Genomic DNA, 22,503 nt, shown 5'->3' on the forward strand with positions numbered 1-22,503 from the left:
TCATTATAGAATATTAGTATAGCTTCCTATATAGCTTATGCTTATTTGTGAATTATTTTTATTATACTTAAGTAGAGTTTCAAAAATAAATACTTTCTAAAATGCAAAGCTATAGAAGTATTTAACTTTGTTATTGATGATTTTTTTTCCCCTGTTTGTGTCTAAGCACAAATAGCAGTGGCTATAAAAGTCTACAGCTATCATAAAATGTTATCTTGTATGTATGGAATGTTGTATAATTTTATCATTGTTTGCTCTTAAATCATTTTTACACTCAAGGCCAGATAAACTCAGCTTGACCTTTTTGATTTATTACAGTAAGAAAGATTTAGTCTAGATATAGGAAAGAACTTTTTGAACTAAGGATATTTAAAACCTGGGTCAATTGGAAACACATTACTTGGAAATAGTTAATAGCAGCATCCAGTTGAGTCTTTGGGGGCCCAGGTAAGGATTTTTGGTAGTATGAAATTATCTTATTAATATGCAATCACTCAAGAGAAATAATTCTGTCACCAAAAATGTAAGAAAAAAGATACCTACAATAAATTGCTCTATTCTCAGATTTTGGACTTGTAATATCAGATAAAATGTTTAACTTTAAGAGAGAACTCTATTCTTCAACTACTTCCCTTTGAAAATACTTCCTCTTTCTATTATATACTCATTATCCGCTGTGATCTTTTCTGGCTCTTCTAGATTTATATAAAAATTTGAGTTTCCAAGCATGCCCTCTGCAATTCTTTTGGGACCAATCATGGAGTAATTCTTCCAGATAAGAAAATATGCTCTTTATAAAATTTAGGTATTCCCATTTTTATTTTTATTTTCTCTCTGCACCATGAGCTTAAAGTTATGCTCACATTTTATCTAATTTGAAAATGCACCATACATGTATCTGCTTGAGGATAATTTTTATCCTGTTGTTTCTTCTTAAAATATTGTCAGCACAAGAATCTTTCAGTGACTTCAAAAATACAGTTGACCCTCAAACAACATGGGTTTGAACTACACAGATCCACTTATTGGTGGATTTTTTTTTCTCCGATAACTACATACTACAGTACTACATGATCCACGGGTTGGTTGAATCTGCAATGCAGATTTGCAGATACAAAGAGCTAACTGTAAAGTTATACACAGATTTTCAACTGCATGGGGGTTGGTGCCCTAACCCCTTTGTTGTTCAAGGGTCCACTGTAATTCCTAGTGACATGGCATAGGATATGGAAGGTACAGAGATTGTGATGTATTTGGTTTGTATATTCCATTATGTATTTCAAACTTCAGTCTCTGATATTGCCTGAATGAACACATAAATTAAGTATATAAACACAAAATTAAATTATTGAGTCTTACTTAGTTTTAGGGGTCTTTTCATTCCTGAAGATCCAAAGGGCAACTGTAGCAATTATCAACTGTTAGCTTAAAAATCACAAATTAGAGAGTAAATATTTTTTCAGAGTTTAGGACTTTCTTTAGTCCTTACTGAAAATTCAGGGTCAAAGGCTCTCTCTAATTCCAGGCTACATGTATACCATCTCTGATCTTTATTTGTATCTGTGCGGAACAACTGTGAAAAAGTTATGAGTCGGGTAATTTACACCCCCCCCCACTTCCTAGATGTACCAAATTAGATTATCACTTTTTTCCTAACCCTAAGTACTCCTGGCAATTTGGAAATTTCCGTGAAATCCTGAATGAACTTGTGGGAAGTACTATCTTGTATCTCTAGTTGTTATAGGATTTTAAGGGTTATGACTTTGGCCCTAAGAGTTTCTTCATATTAGAGGCCCTCAAACTATTTTTTCTGGATTTAAACAGTTCCAGAAACTCCTTTTTTATCTTTATTTCTTTTATCTGTATCTCCCTCATGACACTTAGCTGTTTCTAGCTCTTTGTTTTCTTAAATATTTATAGTTTGTTTTTAATGTTCCTTATTAAAAATAATTTATATTCACTATAAAAAAATGCAGAAGAGTTTGTAAAATGAAAGTGAAATCCAACATCTCCACAACAGTTGCACCCCCCCAGATACAATTTACAGTTGAATGGATACCTTTTTTTTTTTTTTTTTTTTTTTTTTTTTTTTGCGGTACGCGGGCCTCTCACTGTTGTGGCCTCTCCCGTTGCGGAGCACAGGCTCCGGACGTGCAGGCTCAGCAGCCATGGCTCATGGGCCCAGCCGCTACGCGGCAGGTGGGATCCTCCCAGACCGGGGCACGAACCCACGTCCCCTGCATCGGCAGGTGGACTCTCAACCACTGCACCACCAGGGAAGCCCGGATACCTTTTTTTTTAATGCTACTTTGGATTTTTTAATTTTTTAAATTTGTTTTTTAATATACTAGTTTTCACTCTCCTGCTTAACATAGAATTACTGCTGTTCCCTCCAGACTTTGAATCCTCAGTAACAAACAAAGTGCCTCTGAAATGGTGCTCATGATATACTTGACTGCTTGAATGAAAGAATAAATGACTCTTCCCCAGAGGATTATATTTAGAGGCCTTCTGGATATCAACTTAATCCAGGCCTTTCAAGAATTTGCAAACTAGGTTGGAAATAGATCTGATTCAATTCAACAAATATTATGGAATGCCATCTCTAATGCACAGATTTGGGCCTCGGTTTAGATCAAATTAAGATTAAGGGTATAAGGGTATAGCTGGTTCCTCCATTTTAGCAGGCAGATTATCTGGGTGCAGATGTTGTTAGGTTGGGTAGACGTGAGGATGAGAAGTTCTCTTCTGGTTGCTTCAGTTTCCTCAGTGAAATAGGAACCACTGTTCTCAGCTGGGGAGGGGCTTTTTGGGTTTGAGGAGAGAAGAGTTATTTAGGAGAATTTGAGAGTGATTAATTAAGAAAACATAGAAGCTAGGCATTGACAGCCCATTTGAGATTTGCATCAGCAAATTAAAGAGATACGTGCCAGCTGTGTTCAAATTCACAGCTATAAGTGCAGAGTAACAGAGGGTTGATTTGAGCACAGCTCACAAGCAAAGGGTTATGGCTTTACTAAAATTTAATTAATTAAAAGGAAGCAAGAGGGGACAGAGAACTGAATGTTAATGCAAGTTTGGGATTATAATGACTGACTGTGGAATTTGAGCTAGGTTAGGAGCAAAGAGGTCAGGGCACCAGGGGGAGTAACCCGGAAGGAGACAGCAGTCGGAGGATGGTTCCGTGAGGTTATGGAGAGGGTACAATTACAGGTAATCACAGGTCTTGGGGTATGACCGTCGGAGTAGCTCAGGTGATATGGAGGCACTGATGGGAATTACCTCTGAGACTTGTCTTCTGGTAGCAGTGTGGAAGGGGGCAAGACCAGAGGTAGGAAACCAGTGAGAACATTATTGTAGTAGCTCAAATGAAAGTTGACAGTGATATAGCGATTCACAAAACAATTTAGAGAGTAAATCCACAAGAACTGGATGTACAAAAAGATGAAGAGGAGGAGGTGTCAAGAATGATTATCAGGGCTCCCCTGGTGGCGCAGTGGTTGAGAGTCCGCCTGCCGATGCAGGGGACACGGGTTTGTGCCCTGGTCCGGGAGGATCCCACATGCCGCAGAGCGGCTGGGCCCGTGAGCCATGGCCGCTGAGCCTGTGCGTCTGGAGCCTGTGCTCCGCAACGGGAGAGGCCACAACAGTGAGAGGCCCGCGTACCACAAAAAACAAACAAACAAACAACATAAAAAGAATGATTATCAGGGTTCTGGCATAGATGATTTAAGATCATGTTTAGGTGGGAAAATGAAGATTAAGGATATAGAGCATGAGGTATCAGTCAGATATCCAGGTGAAAGATACTCAACAGACATTTCAATAGGAAAGTCTCAAATATGGGGTAGAGTCTGGATTAGAGGTACAGCCTTGGAAGTCACATGAGAGTGTGGGTGAGCTCACCAAGAAGCGAATGGAGAGAGCGATCAGGATTGAGCCAAGCACAATTTTGTGAATGAAAACATTTTGAGGAGCAGACAGAGGAATCAGATGCTACGAAGGAGTTGTCAGATAAGATAGTGAAGAACACCCCCAACAGAGTCACTAGGAAGGTCAGATGCTTCCACACAAGCATGTAGGCCTGCATCTCAGTTTGGAACATTGGAATCTGGTTCTAATATTCCCTATTACAGCATCAGTCTGTCAATAAGCATCTGTTAGGTAAAATAATATGCTCCCTTGTATTCATATATTGTCTTATTTATAAGGCACTTTTATAGACTTGTCATTTTTGACTTCTGATACTCACAAACTTGCAGGATAAGTAAGACAAGAAAGTAGTGAGGTATTATTCAAGATGAGAAAACTGACATTCACAGAAGTGACTTGCCTAAAAAGCCTCATAGCTAGTATGGGGTTAAGAATCAGGATTGTGGGCATGCTCTCTGTCTTATTTTGTATATTTTATTTTAAGTATATATAAGAAAAACGTGCAAAATAAAATATATAAAATAAGCTGAGAACAGAGAGCTTGTTTAAAATGAGTATGTGTCTGTGTATGTATATACACACATATCCCATATATATTATATGGCTTTGATAGGGCATCTATCACTGACCCCATAGGCATGTAAGAGCCAGATGAGACATAAATGATATATACATTTAGAGGAAAGACTGTTGAGTCGGTGCAGAGTGAGGAGGGAGTGGGAAGGAAGTACAGAGATGTTCTTGCTGTCAAAGAACACTTTAGAAAAGGAGATAGACTTGTCACCAATAATTGGTGTGCATTAGGGTGCAGAGTAAGCAGCTGAAACAAAAAATACCACACGGCAATGAAAAAGAATGAAGTACTGCCACGATGAACAATAGATGAATGTCAAACATAATGTTGACCAAAAGAAACCAGATAAATAATAGTACATATTAAATGTTTCCATTTATATGAAGTTTAAAAATAGGCAAGACTAATCTATAACTTTAGTGAGTATTGAGTGGGAAAGGGCACAAGGGAGCCTTCCAGTGTCCTAAAAATTTCTTCATATGCATGGTGGTTACATGGATGTATACATAAAAATTCATAAGTTGTTCACTTTAAATTTGTGTATTTTTCTATAAAAAGTTTATGTCAACCAAAATTTTTAATTGAAGACTCTGGGGAAATGAGGAACAACTGCAGGAATAAGGTGATAGAGGATAATAGGGCACAGGTGCTTCCTTATGGTCTCCTTCCACTTTCCTCTTTATTTTCTCAGTTCCCTTGCACTAATTCTCTGATTGCCCCTCCCCATTCTGAATAATTTGTTTCTGCAGTTACTAACCATTGGGTACTGCACATTGACTCTGTGAATGGAAAAGTGTAACCATACCTCTATCCGCTGATTCCTTTATTATCAGTAAAATAAATGGTCAAGGACTATAATACTTTCTTCCTCTATCAATTCTGACTTTGATCTACATAGTACATTTTTTCAATGTTTAACTTACTCAGATTGCCTTCTAAAACAAGTAACAAACTCCTAATTCATAGTTTTAGATTCATTGACAACTTATGGAGTAAATCACTCTAAAGATTGGAACATTCTAAAGGTGGATCATCTTAATTTTAGACTTCATGTTTCCTTCCTTTAATTTTACTCACAGCTGGGATTATAGGTGACCATTTTTACGCTTCTGTGACACTAAGAAGACCCAAAGTAGAGTGGGTGCTATAAGGTTATAATATTTTAGTCTTAATCCAATTTATGACATAGTTCTATTTGAAATAAAATCAACTCAGAACATAGGTCTGCCATCTGCCTCAGATATTGGGGACCAATTTCTAAAATTTAAGTCTAGTTTGAGATCACAGAATCCCCTAGTTAATCCTTACAGGTCAACTTACATGGCAAACTTCAAGTTTTCCCATAATGAGAGAGCTGCAGGACAACATGGTGATCTTTTCTGTAGAGATTTTTTTGATTGTTTTAATGATGATATATACTCTAGCAGAAGTTTAGGTTTGGTCTAAAGTGCTATACTCTTTATTAGGTAATCATGTAACTACCTGAGATCAGATATTTTGTTCCATTTTCTATGAAACTAAATAGAAAAAAAATTTAAACTAAATTAAAATATTCACTAGCATGTAGAAGAGTCATTCAAATATGGGAATTTTATAATAAAATGAGTTATTTATTTTTGAGAGAAGTACTCCAGGGCAATACTGATTTTTGTAAAAGAAATGGTAATTTACTTCCATTTACCCCCATAATGGGTTAGTACCTGCTTTATACTGGTGACTTTAGAATAGATGGGTTCATTCCAAAGTTTAAAAGTCTGTGTGTGTGTGTGTGTGTGTGTGTGTCTCTAAACGTAAGTATATACACATACTCCGAAGTATGCCACATTCTGATGCTGTCATTCTGGAGATCGATAGAAATTATAGGTAAAGAAGACCAGTTTTTTTGGGGTCACTGCACTGAGATGAGCTTAACATTCAGTCCCTGTTTTGTACTCGCTGGATTGTAGAAGTGGAAAAGAATATATTTTAAAATTGTAATATAGAAATGTGAGGTGCTGTTTGAACTATTCCTTAGAACCTCGAGCTGAACTAAGAATGGTGACTGCTGGTTCCTTAATTTCCATTTTATACTGAAATACCTGCCATTGTTTAGATTGCTTGTGTCTTGTAGGTATTTCTGAGAGATCATCTAGCTAGAGGTATGTTTTATGAATTTGGACACTTTTTCAGTATTCTTCTCCCAGTAACACAGCTTTCACCTACATATTTTGAAGATGGGAAACATTTCTGTCATTTCTTTTTAATCTTTTGCTTTCGAAATGAAATTGACTCTATAATGTCCATATATTGGGTCTTAGTACTGATGTAATTCTTGAGAGCAGGATGAATGCCTGCCTTTAACTAGATAACTCATCCTCGAATCTGTGGGAGCCTGTTAATCAGCATGTCATCAGGATCAAAAAGTAAGTACGGAAAGAACAAAAAATTAACTTGCTCGACAATGCTTCTGTTTGTCAGTATTTGTATTGGCATAGAGTATAAACAGAAGTGATAAGAACTGGGATCTCTAAAGTAAGTATTATATGACCAAGTTGAATCTCTTCAGGTCTGATTATTTTTCTAATTAAATATTAATTTATTACAAACATTTCTGTCCAGTAGGCTATATATACATAGTTTTAAATTAATTATGATTCAGTTGTAACACGAATCATTTTTACAATAGCTTTCATATCTACTCTGAAAAGTTAGAAATAATATTTAGGATTTTTTAGAACCCAATTTGCATGTAAGTATGAGCACTATTATAATGGAGTTTTCCTTTTCTTTGCTTAGGTGGCTCTAACTAACTACACCTTTGAAAATGTGAGCTTTCATGTTCTTCATCAGCGTTTTCCCCTCTTTACTTTTCGAGTCTTATCAGATTGGTTTGATAACAAGACAGATCTATACAGGTAATGTTTTATAACTTTGAAGAGGGTAATATCTCTTTAAAAATCAGTATTGTTGGAGTATAATTTATATACAATAAAATGCACACGTTTAAAGTATATTGTGCAATGACTTTGAAAAATGTATACACCCTGTAATCACTACCCCAATCAAGATAAAGAACATTTCTAACACCCAGAAAATTCCCGTATATAGCTTTGTAGTTAATCTACCTATTCCTTAACCACCCAGGTAAGTATGAATTGAATTTCTATTACTATAGATTAGTTTTGTCAGTTTTAGAACTTTGTATTATTAGAATTATTTACAGTCTACTGCTTTGTGTCTATCTTCTTTCAAGAAAGTCAGCATGTTTTTTGAGATGCAACCATGTTGTTGCATGAACCAGAGTTTGTTCCTATTTTTATTACTAAATAATATTCAATTGTATGAGTATACTACAATTTATCCAGTCACCTGTTGATGGACAGTTGAGTTGTTTCTGGTTTGAAGCTATTATGAATTAAACTGTATGCAGGGCTTTGTGTGAACATACATTTTCATTGAAGAAAGTGCTAAATTGTTTTCTTTGCAGTTCTTCTAGGGGAAGACTGCTGGCAAGAAATTCTCTCAGCCTTTATTTATCTGAAAATGTCTTTATCTCACCCTTATTTTTGAATGATATTTTCACTAATTCTGGGGTTGGGAATTATTTTTTTCACTGCTTTAAATTCCCTTTTCTTCTGGCCTTCATTATTTCTGATGAGAAATCAACATTCGTTCTCCTTTTTCCAGTGTATGCAATATATATATATATATATATTTTTTTTTTTTGGCAAAGTCAGGCTTAATGATTGGATGGCTGCTCCTGTTGTTTTTCTGTGTAAGGCTTATAGTGGAGGCAGGGGAATTAACTCACTTTTCCTGGTCCAGAGTTAGTCTTTGAGAGTTCCTGCTCTCCCAGGCCTCGAAGATGAGGCTTTCTCAGCATTCCTGCTCTCCCCGGAGTGGTGATAGACCTCTGCTTTGTATCACTGCCAGGTCCTGGCCCGAGCAGGTTTCCTGACTCTTCCACAGAGGAACATGGCTTATGCTTCTACTCCTTCCCCAGCAGTGGTGTTTCTTTGCCTGGAATCTATGATGGGAACGTTTCCTGCCCCTTTCCCAGTGGTAGACAGCTACTGTTTGTTACTTGGTACAAGGCCCGTGGTTGGAACAGGGGAGGTTTCCTGCCTTCCCTCGGGTACAGCTTTTACTGCTACCCCCTTCCAGCCATAAACATCTTTTGCAGCAGCTCAAGGCTTTGCTTCATATAAGAGAAGCGTTGGAGGAAGTTGCAGGGTTTTATTCCTGTGTGCACTGCCCTGCCCCCAGTCTTTCTCGTGAGCACTTGGTGGAGGCTCATGGGAAAAGATTTCCCTGGTGTCCAGGGCTTCCAGTGATTCTAAAGTGTCATGCTAGCCCACACATGACCTTTAAGAATTTATTAACACGTTAACAATTTCATTCTTACCTGCTTTTATGGCCGTTGCATCTCCCTCCTGTTCTCTGCCAAAGATGAACTAGGTTATATGTCCTATCTGTTCTTCTAAGGGTTTGTTACCTATGAAATTTAGTTCACCTGATTTTTTTATAACCTCAACTTACTGATGGCCTCAATAATCACTGTGTATATTATTCTATTTGACAGTGTCCCATAGACCCTTGAGGCTCTGTACATTTTTCTTCAGTCTTTTTTCTAACGACCTATCTTTAAGTTTACTAACTTTCTTCTGTCATCACCAACCTGCTGTTAAGAACAATCAATAGGGACTTCCCTGGCTGTCCATTGGTTAAGACTCTGCACTTCCTCTGCAGGGGGCACAGGTCTGATCCCTGGTCAGGGAACTAAGATCCCGCATGCCCCACAGTGAGGCCAAGAAAAAAAAAAAAAAGAATAACCAATAAATTTTGTATTTCAGTTATTTTTAGTCCCAGAATTCTCATTTGGTTCTTTCTTTTGATAGTTTCCATACTTGGTGGATTTCCCTGTTGGTTAACTCATTAAGATTATATTTTTCTTTTAACTTCTTGAATATCTTTTCTTTAGATTTTTGAACATATCTATATGTTATCTGTTACTAAATCCAACACCTGGCCATCTCTGTATTAGTTTCTATTGGCTGCTTTTTTTCTTAACTGTGGGTCATATTTTTTTATTTCTTTGCATGATTATGTAATGGATATTGCTCATGTTCTGTTGTACAGATTCTGGATTTTACCTTCCTCTGAAGCATGTTTATTTTTGCCTAGTAGGCAATTCAGTTATTGGCTGATCACCTTGAACTTGTGCAGACCTGGTTTTTGTGCTTTGTTCAGGTGGATTTCTGAAAAGCCCAAAGTGTTTCCTAAGCCCCTCCAACTTGACAAGACTCAGTCTCCAGATTCTATCCCATGTGCATATTGTTAGTGCTTGGTTTTAGGTTTGTCTACAGTTGGCTTTACTCTGCCTTCCTAAGGCGTGGTTTTTCTGAGCTCTCAGCCAGATGCCCAGGTTGTTAATAAGGGGGTAATGAAGTCTCTCCACTCTGCCATGGCTAGACCTCCAACTGCAACACTATCTAACAAGTTCTGTTCCAAACTCAAGCCCACAGCAGCTACTCTCTAGTAAGCCTCATGTGGTTTCCTCCTGCTCATTTTCAGCATAGCCCTGGGCCAGTTACTCACAGGGAGGCCCCACCTTACTTCTAAATGCTAAGCCCTGCCCCTTGCACAAGTGCCCTGTCCCACAGACCCCAGCGGCAGCTGCCTGAACTCTGATCGCTGCCTCCTCAGCTTAGCAGTATAGCCAGCTCTGCTCAGACTAGCGCATTGCACCGTGTTTAGAAAATTATCTCCATGCAGGCTGGGGCTCACCTCATGAGTTTCCCTTCTCTCAAGGAGCATGGCCCTACATTACCTATTGTTCATTGCCCAAAAACAATTACCTTGACTCTTTTATCCAGGAGGGCTAGTCTAGTACCAGTTACTCTACTGTAATCAGAACTGAAAGTTCCCACCTCTACTGTTCCTTAGGTTAAAGGTAAAATGGGTAGTAATAAGCTTAGAAAATAGCTGTATAAAGAACATAGTCCTAAAATTAATGTATCTGATGTTTGAAATGAATGAAGCTCTGCTTATTGAATTGTAAGGCCATATGATGGTGAGAATAGGAAGGTGCAGCCTTAAAAACAATTTGATATATTTGGGGAAACTGCTTTCTGGGCATGTCAACTTATTCTCCAGTCTCTTTTAAGGAATCTCAAGGAAGTGAAGTGAAATCACAGAAAGCACTGAGCTTATGATCAAAGCCTTATAGAAACAGAAGCTTAGGAGAAGTTATATACCAGTAAATAAAATGAAACTTGATATTAAACTTAACATTGAAAACTACATTTGGTGGTTTGTTTATATACCCTAGAATGCTCTAAATGTATATTTTGCTACCTCTAATTAGGTATTATCTAGGATATGTATGTTTTTGCCAAGTGAAATCGAGAATTGGACTTAACATATTTAAAGGAACTGATTGAATCCACACATAATGCATTATCTTAGCTTTACATTTGGCTATATGTATTATTGAAGGATCACATGCATGATCTAAAAAAAATACATATTAAAATGATACAATTTTTTGCCTCTCAAGCTAACTTTTAAAATTGCAATCCCTAGTGTTGACAAAGATGCAAGGAAACACTTTATCATTACTAGTATGAATATAAATTATTAAAATTATCTGAAAAGCAATGTATCATTTCATTTTAAAAAGACCAAATCTAGGAATTTATCTTAAGGAAATATTTAAGGATCTGTACATAGACTTAGCTATAAAGATGTTCATCACAGGAATTCCCTGGCAGTCCAGTGGTTAGGACTCCACGCGTCCACTGCAGGGGACGTGGGTTCGATCCCTGGTTGGGGAACTAAGCTCCCACAAGCCACAGAGCAACTAAGCCTGTGCACTACAACTACTGAGCTCATGTGCCTCAATGAGACAGCCCATGTGCCGCAAACTACAGAGCCCGCGCACCACAAAGAAGACCCGACACGGCCAAAAACATAAAGAAAATAAATATTTAAAAATCCATAAAAGATGACAGTAAAGGAATTATTTTTTTTAAAAAATAAAGTGTAGGGCTTCCCTGGTGGTGCAGTGGTTGAGAGTCCGCCTGCCGATGCAGGGGACACGGGTTCGTGCCCCGGTCTGGGAAGATCCCACATGCCACAGAGCAGCTAGGCCCGTGAGCCATGGCCACTGAGCCTGCGCGTCTGGAGCCTGTGCTCCGCAACGGGAGAGGCCACAACAGTGAGAGGCCCGCGTACCGCAAAAAAAAAGAAAGTGTACAATTCAGTGGTTTTTATTGTATTCACAGAATTGTGTGACCATTATCAGTATATTTTAGAGTATTTCCATTATCCCAAAAAGAAACCCTGCATCTCTTAGCCATTACCCTCCAATCCTCCCTTCTTCACCACCACCCGCCCCGACCCAGTTCACACCTTAGGCAACCACTAATCTACTTTATGTCTCCATAGATTTGCCTGTTGTGTACACTGCATATAAGTGGAATCATACCGTATGATTTTGTGACTGGCCTCTTTTAGCATATACTGTCCAGAATCATTCATGTTGTAGCATATGTCAATACTTCATTTCCTTTTATTGCCAAATAATATTCCATTGTGTGGGTATATACCACATTTTATTTATTTACTCATGAGTTGATGGACACTTGGGTTACTTCCACATTTTGGCTACCCTGAAAAATGCTGTTAGGAACATTTGTATACAAGTTTTGGTGTAGATGAATATTTTTATACCTCTCGGATATATACTTAGGAGTGGAACTGGTCAATTATATCGTAACTCTATTTTTAACAATTTGAGGGATTGTCAGACTGTTCCCAATGCAACTGCACTATTTTACATTCCTACCAGCAGTGTATAAGGGTTATATAATTTCTCTGCATCCTCACTAACACTTGTAAGGAGTGTTTTTAATTATAGGGTGATTTTTTTTTTCTTTTCATGTTCATTTTCTAGTTTTTCTGTACGGATTAGTCATGTGTCATAGGAACAGGTTTTTAAACTTTTTATTGAACCATAATATGTGACTATATTGTTTTAAAACCCACATAGTTAAAGGATGCAATCTATTTGAATCTTGATATTCCTTAAATGAATAAATTTTTATCATATACCTTTGGATAATTTTTACCTTTTAATAACCAAATATTAAATTAAAACTTCCTTTCATAGCTTTGGTGAAGGTTTTTGTTGTTGTTTGCTTATTTTCTTAACAAAAAAAGTAGGGTAAAGAGGTTTTCAAGGTTTAAATCAACAGAATATTTGTATTTTCACAGGAAATACTGATTTGACATATATATTTACCCCACGTATGGTCTCATTAAAATTATTTTCCTGATTTTTCTAAATCTTCACCAAATTACTGTTTCTTTCCATAAGACACCAGTGCATACTTTTTTTTAGACTGGTATTAACAGTGATAACCCAAAGCCTACATGTTTTTTAAAAGCCTATAGATAGCATAATTATAATTGTATAATTATTGCATCATTAGCAGTGGCATAGAGACAATGTTAATTTTTTATAATAAAAATAGAGTAAAATCAAGCAAGTTGAAAATAATTATCCTTAGTTTTACCACCTTATCACAAGCATTATTTTAAACTTTACATGTTTTCACTAGGTTTTATGCCCTTGAAATATCTGAAATTTTCTAATGTTTAACTCATTAACGTACTTTGCTAAAGGCTCGATCATGACTCCCTCCGTAAATAACCTCACTTTTAATAGGTAGTTTTTGACATAATGAAAACAGTACTAGTTTCAAGTATACAAATTTTTCCCAAACGTTCATAGCATGGATTCTCTTTTAACAGATGGAAAATGGTTGATCATTACATTAGCCGTGTCCGTGGAAATCTCCAAATGTTAGAACAGCTGGACCTGATTGGGAAAACCAGTGAAATGGCTAGACTTTTTGGCATTCAGTTTTTACATGTACTGACAAGGGGTTCACAGGTAGGAAATCAATTTTCTTGCACACTTGAAAGTTCTGTGTGAATGATATACGTACTTTTGAGATGTTTGAGGTGATTTGATTTTTTTTTTTTTTAAACTTTCTGTCTGGTACCAACTAATATATACATGTAGCTAGGTTAATCAAATCTTGTCGTTTCATTTTCTGGAAAAGCTTTAATTCACTTAACAGCTCCACTTTTTGTTGTTGTTGTTGTTACAGCTCCGCTTTTTAGTTTTTCTCCACACCCACTTTTTGGCCACTGCTGAGTTTTGCATGATAATAAGAAAATAAATGGCTATGCCCTTGAGGATGGTATTATGTTCCTGAATACCGTCAGTGTGATTAGGGATGACTTGAAAGGCCGCTTAGAACTGGGGATGCAGCAAAGAAAGTCTACCTCTCTTTTGTTTTACATTCCTACTTTTGGCTGTTCCAACTCCCAGCAGATATTAAAAAAAGAAGGAGGAGGATTTGGGAATCAACATAAGTGGGCTGTATCACTTTTTTTTAATGTTAAAGAAAAATGGGAGCTTGGAAGCCATTTAACTCATCTCTTTCTAACTAGTTTCCCAAGGATATAATGAAAGATTTTTGTTTAAATGCCTTGCTGAAACTGTTTTCATGCTTTTATTCCACAAATGTTTATTTGAATACTTTTAGTGTGTTAAATAAACACTGTGCTAGCCATCCAGGATACTACATTAAATCGCTTAGCTTCCTTGACCTCATAAAAGCTTTTAATTATTTTAATTATGTCTATAACATTCCCCCAATCTACCAATTCAGTAAATATAGCAAAACTAGGGTGCTAACTACTTTGGCATTACCTGTTGCTGTATTCAATTTTATTGCTATTATTAAATAGCTTATAAAGCTATTTATTTTACTTATTTATACTCCCACAAGTTTTAAAAACTATTTGATCTGGCTTATAATAAAAGGCAAAGATACTTTAAAACCACATGAGAATACTTCAGTGAACCCATGCTGGTTCTTGTGAGTGCTTTCTTTTTCTAAACTATAAACCTTCTGCTTTATAGCAGTTATTATAAACAATCAGTAATTGCTTGATTAATTTTTGTGAGGAACCAGTATTAACCTGACTACCTTTCAGTTTTGGAATCCTGTGTTCCTTCTTGGGAAATGGAGATAACATTTATCCATCTCAAGTGTCAGGACCCCCATTCTCTAATTTTCCCAAATAAATTTGTCAAAGATTATTGGCCAACTTTTTTAATGAAATTGTCAAATTGTACAACCGTCTCTTCTACATCTGTTTATTATGATATTGCTATCTTTAACTATTAAAAGAAATTGTGTCTGTCTTTTCAAAAATAACTTAATGTGTAAGTTATCTGACATATTTTGCAGTTTTTATAAAAGTTATGGGAATAGGAAAAGGACTTACGAAGGGTTCCCTTCTGATACCTGAAAGCCGATTAAATAACCAACGTTATATAATTGTGTTGTAAGAAAAGTCTTACAGCCATATTTTGAAGAGCAAAACGTCCCCCAAATGATTTTCACATATTCAAAAGACCAGTATATTTGTATTTAAGTTTCTTCTTCTCTCCCTACTTCTACCTCTCTGCCTGCAGTACCGTGTGGAATCAATGATGTTGCGTATTGCTAAACCAATGAACTATATTCCTGTGACACCTAGTGTACAGCAGAGATCCCAGATGAGAGCTCCACAGTGTGTTCCTCTAATTATGGAGCCTGAATCTCGTTTCTATAGCAACTCTGTTCTCGTTTTGGATTTCCAGTCACTGTATCCTTCTATTGTGATTGCATACAACTACTGTTTCTCCACCTGCCTTGGCCATGTGGAAAACTTGGGGAAGTAAGTTTTTTTTCATATTTACAATTACTTTGTTGTACTTTGTATTTCTTACTAAAATTAGACTTTTTGAGTGCCTCTTTGCACATGAGACTGCCCTTAGGAGCAAGATGAATGGGCTGTAGCACATCTAGTCGGCTCTTTGTAGTTACTTTACTAATTAATTAACACGGATCACCGTATGACTGACTGAGCATCATGGATGAATAACTCATATGAAGAAGATTGTGAATACGATCAACCAGTTTATCTGTTCCATCTTTGTGTATATCTATGGTCTCTTTTTATTTTTTATTTTATTTTATTTATTTATTTTTTGCGATTCGCGGGCCTCTTACTGTTGTGGCCTCTCCCGCTGCGGAGCACAGGCTCCGGACGCGCAGGCCCAGTGGCCATGGCTCATGGGCCCAGCCACTCTGCAGCATGTGGGATCTTCCCAGACCAGGGCACGAACCCGTGTCCCCTGCATTAGCAGGTGGACTCTCAACCACTGCGCCACCAGGGAAGCCCTATGGTCTCCTTTTAAATAAGAGTTATATTTAATTTGTTGGTATAAATCACTTTTCAGTGGAACAGTTTGAGGATTATGATCTTATAACTTCAGCTATGACCTCCTCTTGACTTTTCTTAGAAATAGTTTTTCTAAAAAAAAAAAAAAGTTAAATTGCCAAATGTTAGATTTTTTCATGTCAACCAAATTTTTTCTCATAAGAAATACAGTCTTCCTTTATAATGATTTCTGTGTATTTAAAACCAAGTGTTATAGTTTTAGTCTGAAGTATATTCACGCCTTATAGAAAGCTTTTATGGAAATTGTATTGGTAATTCTGTCTTTTTAGTAAGAACAGGAATTTGGAAAAGTTAGTTGCAGTCTTTTTACTTAAGGCTTAAATTTTTCTTTAGGGAACTTAGTGTAAGGTAGTCATATGTTGAGCTGAAATTTGGTATTTTAGTATAGATTTTTCCCATGTACTTTAGGATAGTGCTATTTAAGAAATGTTTCTAATATTTGAAGAACTGCTTTTTGGTAACTAAACAAATAAACATATTACTAAGTATATTAATTCATGTTTAGATGTTTAAAAATGAGTTTCCAATAGAATTAGAAAGATTCCTAAAATTACCTAGAGTCTCTGTTCTGTGATCTGAGAAAGTATTTGCTTAATTTTTTTTTTTCTTAACAGGTATGATGAGTTCAAATTTGGCTGTACCTCTCTAAGAGTACCTCCAGATTTACTTTACCAAATTAGGCATGATATCACAGTGTCCCCCAATGGAATAGCTTTTGTCAAGGTAATACTCTTTTATAAATGAAAGGTATCAACTGTGGCTTAACCTTTGGAGAGCTGATCGTTTAGATGTTGTTGGCATATGATACCAAAAAAAAAAAAAAGTTTGCTTCAATGTCTTATCTCAGAAAGTCAAAGATATAGGGAATCTTCTAAGAAAATTTTTAAATCATTAAAAAAAACAGTAATCTTGTTTTGCATGAATTTAGGTTTAAAATCTTTTAATTATTAGATTTTAGTTTTTAATGAACTATTGCAAGAAATAAATGTGCCTATATACCTTCTGCCCTCTATTAGAATCTGGCAGGCTTAAATAGCTATTTGATGATCACAACAATGTTAACTAGCTATTTGATGATCACAACAATGTTAACATATAAAGATTAAAATTGCCTTAATGTGTATACTTTACTAATTGTTTTATATATTTTAAATTAAGACTGTCTTAGAAATAATGATATTCTAATGTATTTATTGATTATATTTTTTAAGAAGATACCCAAACTAATAACAGAGTCCCTTTTTTCTCTCCCTTGTCTCCCCTCAAAAGAAACTAAAAAAGCCTCATAAATGAATAAAGACAAATAGGAAGAGATCTAGGAGAAGATTGTATTGCCTCTCATATGCCAACTTCATTCCTTTCTTTTCTATTTCCTTAGCAGTGAGTCTGTACTAGAATTGTGGGATGGTAGGGTGGTTGGTGGTGGTAGCATGGACCCCACTAGCCCTCAAATTCATTCTGGTGTACTTAGCAAAAGTATCATCGTTCTCTACCAGTAAGAGGATGCTGTGTTTAAAGAGTACTATAAAATTAGCCATTTAGATATGAGGAAAATTTTTACCAAGTGAGTTCATGATATATTCCATTTTGGAGAATATTACATTTTAACATAATAACATATATTATGTCTTAATTTAAACATTATGGATGCTTCAGAAGGTACACAGAATGAATTAGAGGTTACAATATGTTTTCATTGTCACATATCTAGCAGCTTATTATTTTATCTCCCTTTAACAGCATTTTAAGAACTTGCATCTACATTTTGACCCAATGTGTAAAGCTTAATGAAAACTAGATTTTTTAATATTCAGGAGTGTGATTATCCTAATCCTGAGGTTTTAATTGTTCAGTCCAACATGCATTACCTTGCACGTGTCTGTGAATCATCTTCAGAGTTACTGCTGTTTTGTGGTTTTCATTCCTAGTGGAGTTCTCATAAATTCTCCCTAGTCTTGATTAATACAAATGATTTTATTTTTTTTGGCATCAACAAATTTTATCACCTCACTATTCATCCCCTCTTCCAGATTGCTAATAAATATAGGCCGGAGGGGATGGCTTAGTGGTCTAAGCATCAGATTTGAAATACCTAGAGTCCCTGGAACTGCAGGTTTGAATGTCAGCAGAGTCAACCCAGCTCTTCATTCTTCCAAGGTAGATAAATGGAGTTCCATGCAGATTACTGTGTGGGGTCATTAGGATGAGATCTTCAAAAACTGAGGTTTGTTATGAGTGATACAAATCCCGTGTGTCTTTCTGAAAGAGTGGGGGTTTGGATCAGAGTTTTGACAAAATTTCCCTCTGAACTCATTATATGGTCTCTTATGTACTAGTTGGCATCCTCCTCCCTGGAGGTCTCTGAACTCACATAGTAGTGCTACATTAGATTTATAAACATTACAGGAACGTTTTAGGAGAAAAGTCCTCTTCAAAAGAAAGAAAATGTGATGATTTTATATTGATGGCCACTCATCCTGTGGCCACACTATTGTTCGTATGTTTCAATTCATGACAGTTGGCCATTGTTATACTTTGTGCTTCCTTCTTAATTGTCTAACTCTATAATGTTTAAGGGATTTAAACATTCTTTTTTTCCTTTATGATAGCCTTCAGTAAGAAAGGGTGTGCTACCAAGAATGCTCGAAGAGATTCTGAAGACTAGACTGATGGTGAAGCAGTCGATGAAGGCTTACAAGCAAGACAGAGCCCTTTCACGAATGCTCGATGCACGTCAGCTAGGACTTAAGCTGATAGCAAATGTCACATTTGGCTACACAGCTGCTAATTTTTCTGGGAGAATGCCATGCATTGAGGTAAGTGATATAAGTCTATAGTTTTTTTCAAAAGAGACTAAAGCAGCATTAAATGAATGCCTATTCATTAAACCATTTTGTTTTGAAACTTTAGACAAAAGGGTTTCATTTCCATTAACATAGGATCAGTTTTTCTCAAACCAGGACTTATATATTGATATATACATATTCTTAGGAATTTGTGCATTTTCTCTATGAGAACTCTGTGTTTTGTTCAATGATAATTTTAGAAATTAACATACACGTATTTCTGCATAATCTGGATGACCCTATTGTAACCAATTACTGACATGAGATTTCAGTGCCGCCTTTACAGCATTGTTTACAGTAACACTGGTACTTAATAATTCCTTTTAATGTATTGATAGAGGTTTGATGATAGTTCAGTTGTCTTCTCCAAATGTCAGAATAAAAACAATCATTCCATATTTACTAGTGTACCAGTAGATATAAAGCAGAACCTTTCTTTTTCAGTGGTAGTAGCAATTAAAAGACACTTTGCATTAAACAAGACTGATTTCTTGTTACTTACTAAATTAGGGTGTTAATTTGACATGAATACAGTATAGTATGACAGAGTAATATAATAATTTACTAATGGTTGAGAAAGGAACAGAGTAGGCTTGTTTGCTTGATGATCTTTTCATGCCAAATGAAGGCTAGAACATTGTGGTATACCATATTTGCAGTAGTTCAATAAGGGAAAAGCAGTGGAAGAATCAAGTTCCCACAGAGCTCACAGTAGGCAAAGTAAACTCCAAAAACCTGTGCAAGGGACTTCCGGTTTCATGTCCAACTGAAAGTCTCTACTCTGTCCTCACACCAAGTAAGCCGAACAGACAGAAAAATCAACACCTCTTCTTAGATCTGTCAGAGAGGTGAAGTCACAGGGTAACCTGCTGCCCCCCAAATTGAAGAGACCAACAAGTGTATACAGAGTCACAACTTACCAGAGCAGAAATCAAGAGCACAAATCTCTGTGAGAACCAGTGCCATGGTAGGGAAAACTGAACTATAACTGATGAATCGCTGGAGGCTCAGGGTGGACAAATCTGAGCGATAAAAACTCCAAAGGACCCAGTCGTCAGGGTCCCCACACTTTTATGAATTTTACCTCTAGGAGCTCAACCAGGTTCTAACAGTGAATATCAGAGAAAAATTCCCTTGTGCTTCTGGCACAGAGAGAGGAAAAGAACCATTTTGAATACACCAGAGCATTCTGTTTTTAACAAAGTCTGCCCTCAGGAGAAACTATTTAACCAGAGCTTAACCTGCTGGAGTTTTATCAGAGCCTAATTGACCTGGAGAAAGGGAAATACCCAGCTCCAACTGCTCTAGCCTTCTACATGGAAGAAAAATACTGCAGCCCACTCTAGTCATCCTGTCCCACCAAAGTGGGGTGAAAAACTGAAAATCACATGTGAAGTCTACAGTCCAGAGGCACAAGTTCACTGAAAGACTGAGACCTACTCGTAGGACTAAGGAGCCCTTCCCCTCCCCCGACACCTTACCACTACATTACTAAAGGCCTATTTATAGCAGTTCCTTTTACCCAATACATCATGTCTGGCTATCAAAAAAAATTTGCAAGACTTACTAAAAGCCAAAAAACACAGTTTGAAGAGACAGAGAAAGCATCAGAACCAGACTCAGATAAGGCAGGGGTGTTGGAATTATCAGACTGCAAATCTAAAACTATGATTAGGATGCTAAGAGCTCCCTCCAATAGCTAAAGTAGACAGCATGCAAGAACAGATGGGTAATGTAAGCAGAGAGGTGGAAATTCTAAGAAAGAACCAAAAAGAAGTGCTGGAAATCAAAAAATCCTGTAACAGAAATGAAGAATGCCTCTGACTACTACACTGAACATGGCTGAGAAAAGAATCTCGGAGCTTGAGGAAATCTTAGTAGAAACTGCTAAAACTGAAAAACAAAGAGAAAAAAAGACTGAAGAAAAGAGATATCCTAAAACTGTGGGACAAATACAGAAGGTGTAACATACATGTAATAGGAATTCCAGTAGGAGAATAGAGAAAGGAACAGAAGAAATACTGAAACAATAATGACTGAGAATTTCCTCAAATTAATGTCAGGCACCAAACCACAGATCCAGGAAGTTCAGAGAACACCAAACAGAATAAATGCCCAAAAAACTAAACCTAGGGACATCATTTTCATACTGCAGAAAATCAACACTAAATTAAAAATCCTGAAAGAAGCCAGAGGGAAAGAACACCTTGCTTATAGACAAGCAAAGATAAGAATTATATCCAACTGTTCCTTAGAAACCATGCAAGCAAGAAGAAAATGGAGTAAACTATTTAAAGTGTTAAGAGATAAAACCCTTCAACTAGAAATCTGTACCCTACAAAATTATCATTCAAAAGTGAAGGAGAAATTAAGATTTTTCTCAGACAAATAAAAATTGAGGGAATCTGTTGGCCGTAGACCTGCCTTGAAAGAAATGCTAAAAGAAACTCTTCAGTGAGAAGGAAAATGATAATAGGTCAGAAACCTAGATCAATACAAAAGAATGGAAGAGCATCAGAGAAGGAATAAGAAAAGGTTAAATAAACACTTTTATTTTTCTTATTCTTAATTGACCTAACAATTTGTTCAAAGTAATAATAGCAACAATGTATTTGATTATGTATGTTTATATACATGTATATCTAAGTAAAATGAATAACAAATAAATGGTACAAGGAATGGGAGGAAGGGATTAGGATTATTTTATTATAAAGTACCCACACTACCTATGAAGTGGTATAGTGGTTTTGAAAGTGGTATATTTTAAGTAAATATAAATATTGCAAAATTTGGGGCAACCACTATAAAAAGTTTAAAAAAAATACAACTAATGTGTAACAAGGAGAGAAAATGGAATCATATAAAACAGTCAAAACCACAAAAGGCAGTAAAAGAGTGGAAAATAAAAATAGGAACAAAAACAAAGGCAACACATAGAAAATAAAATTGGGAAGGACATAGTTGAACAACATAATCAACCGGATATAATGGACATTTATAGACTACTTCATCCAACAACAGCTGAATACATATTCTTCTCAAGCTCACATGGAACATGCACCAAGATAGACCACATTCTGGGCCATAAAGCACTTTAACAACTTTAAAAGAATAAATCATACAATGTCTGCTTTCAGATCACAATGGAATTAAACTAGAAATCAGTAACAGAAAAGAAAGATCGCCGGAAAATCCCCCAAATACTTAAAGAGATTAAGCAGCATATTTCTAAATAACACATGGGTCAAAGAAAAAAAAATCTCAAGAGAAATTTTTAAATATTTTGAACTAAATGAAAATGAAAACATAGCTTATCACAATTTGTGGAAGTCAGCAAAAACAGTACTTAGGAAATTTATAGATTGAATGCATATATTAGTGGGAAAAAGACCTAAAAGCAATCATCAAGTAAGCTTTTACCTTAGGAAACCAGAAAAAGAACAAATTAAATCCAAAGCAAGCAGAAGAAAAGAAGTAATAAAAATTACAGCAGAAATCAGTGAAATTGATTTTCTCAATTGATTTTGTGTTTTCAAAGAACCCCAAAGCTAGTCTTTTGAAAAGATCAATAAAATCAATAAATCTCTAGCCAGCCTAACTAAGAAAAAAAAAAAAAAAAAGAAAAGAGTACACAAATTGCAAATATCAGAAACGAAAGAGGGGACATCACTTCAGTTTCCATGGGCATTAAAAGGATAATAAAAGAATATTATGCACACACATTTGATAACCTAGATGGAGTGAACCAATTACTTGAAAGACATAATCTGCCAAAACTTGTACAAGAAGAAATAGGCAATC

The 22,503-nt window shown here is 36.1% G+C and overlaps 1 protein-coding gene across 3 annotated transcripts in view; it reads left to right on the top strand.

Annotated features, from left to right (window-relative positions):
- Positions 1-22,503, top strand: part of REV3L (REV3 like, DNA directed polymerase zeta catalytic subunit) — a 192,311-nt gene that overhangs the window by 143,969 nt on the left and 25,839 nt on the right. For 2 of the 3 annotated variants that reach the window (XM_060115376.1, XM_060115375.1), the window contains 5 exons: positions 7,283-7,401; positions 13,304-13,445; positions 15,045-15,289; positions 16,471-16,579; positions 18,466-18,672. In XM_060115376.1, the coding sequence (XP_059971359.1) occupies positions 7,283-7,401; positions 13,304-13,445; positions 15,045-15,289; positions 16,471-16,579; positions 18,466-18,672 (822 nt within the window). Of the gene's footprint in view, positions 1-7,282; positions 7,402-13,303; positions 13,446-15,044; positions 15,290-16,470; positions 16,580-17,886; positions 17,961-18,465; positions 18,673-22,503 lie in introns of those variants that run through there. The other variant, XM_060115377.1, reaches the window with a different exon arrangement.

This window comes from Mesoplodon densirostris, chromosome 12 (genome assembly GCF_025265405.1).
Source record: "Mesoplodon densirostris isolate mMesDen1 chromosome 12, mMesDen1 primary haplotype, whole genome shotgun sequence".
NCBI lineage: Eukaryota > Metazoa > Chordata > Mammalia > Artiodactyla > Ziphiidae > Mesoplodon > Mesoplodon densirostris.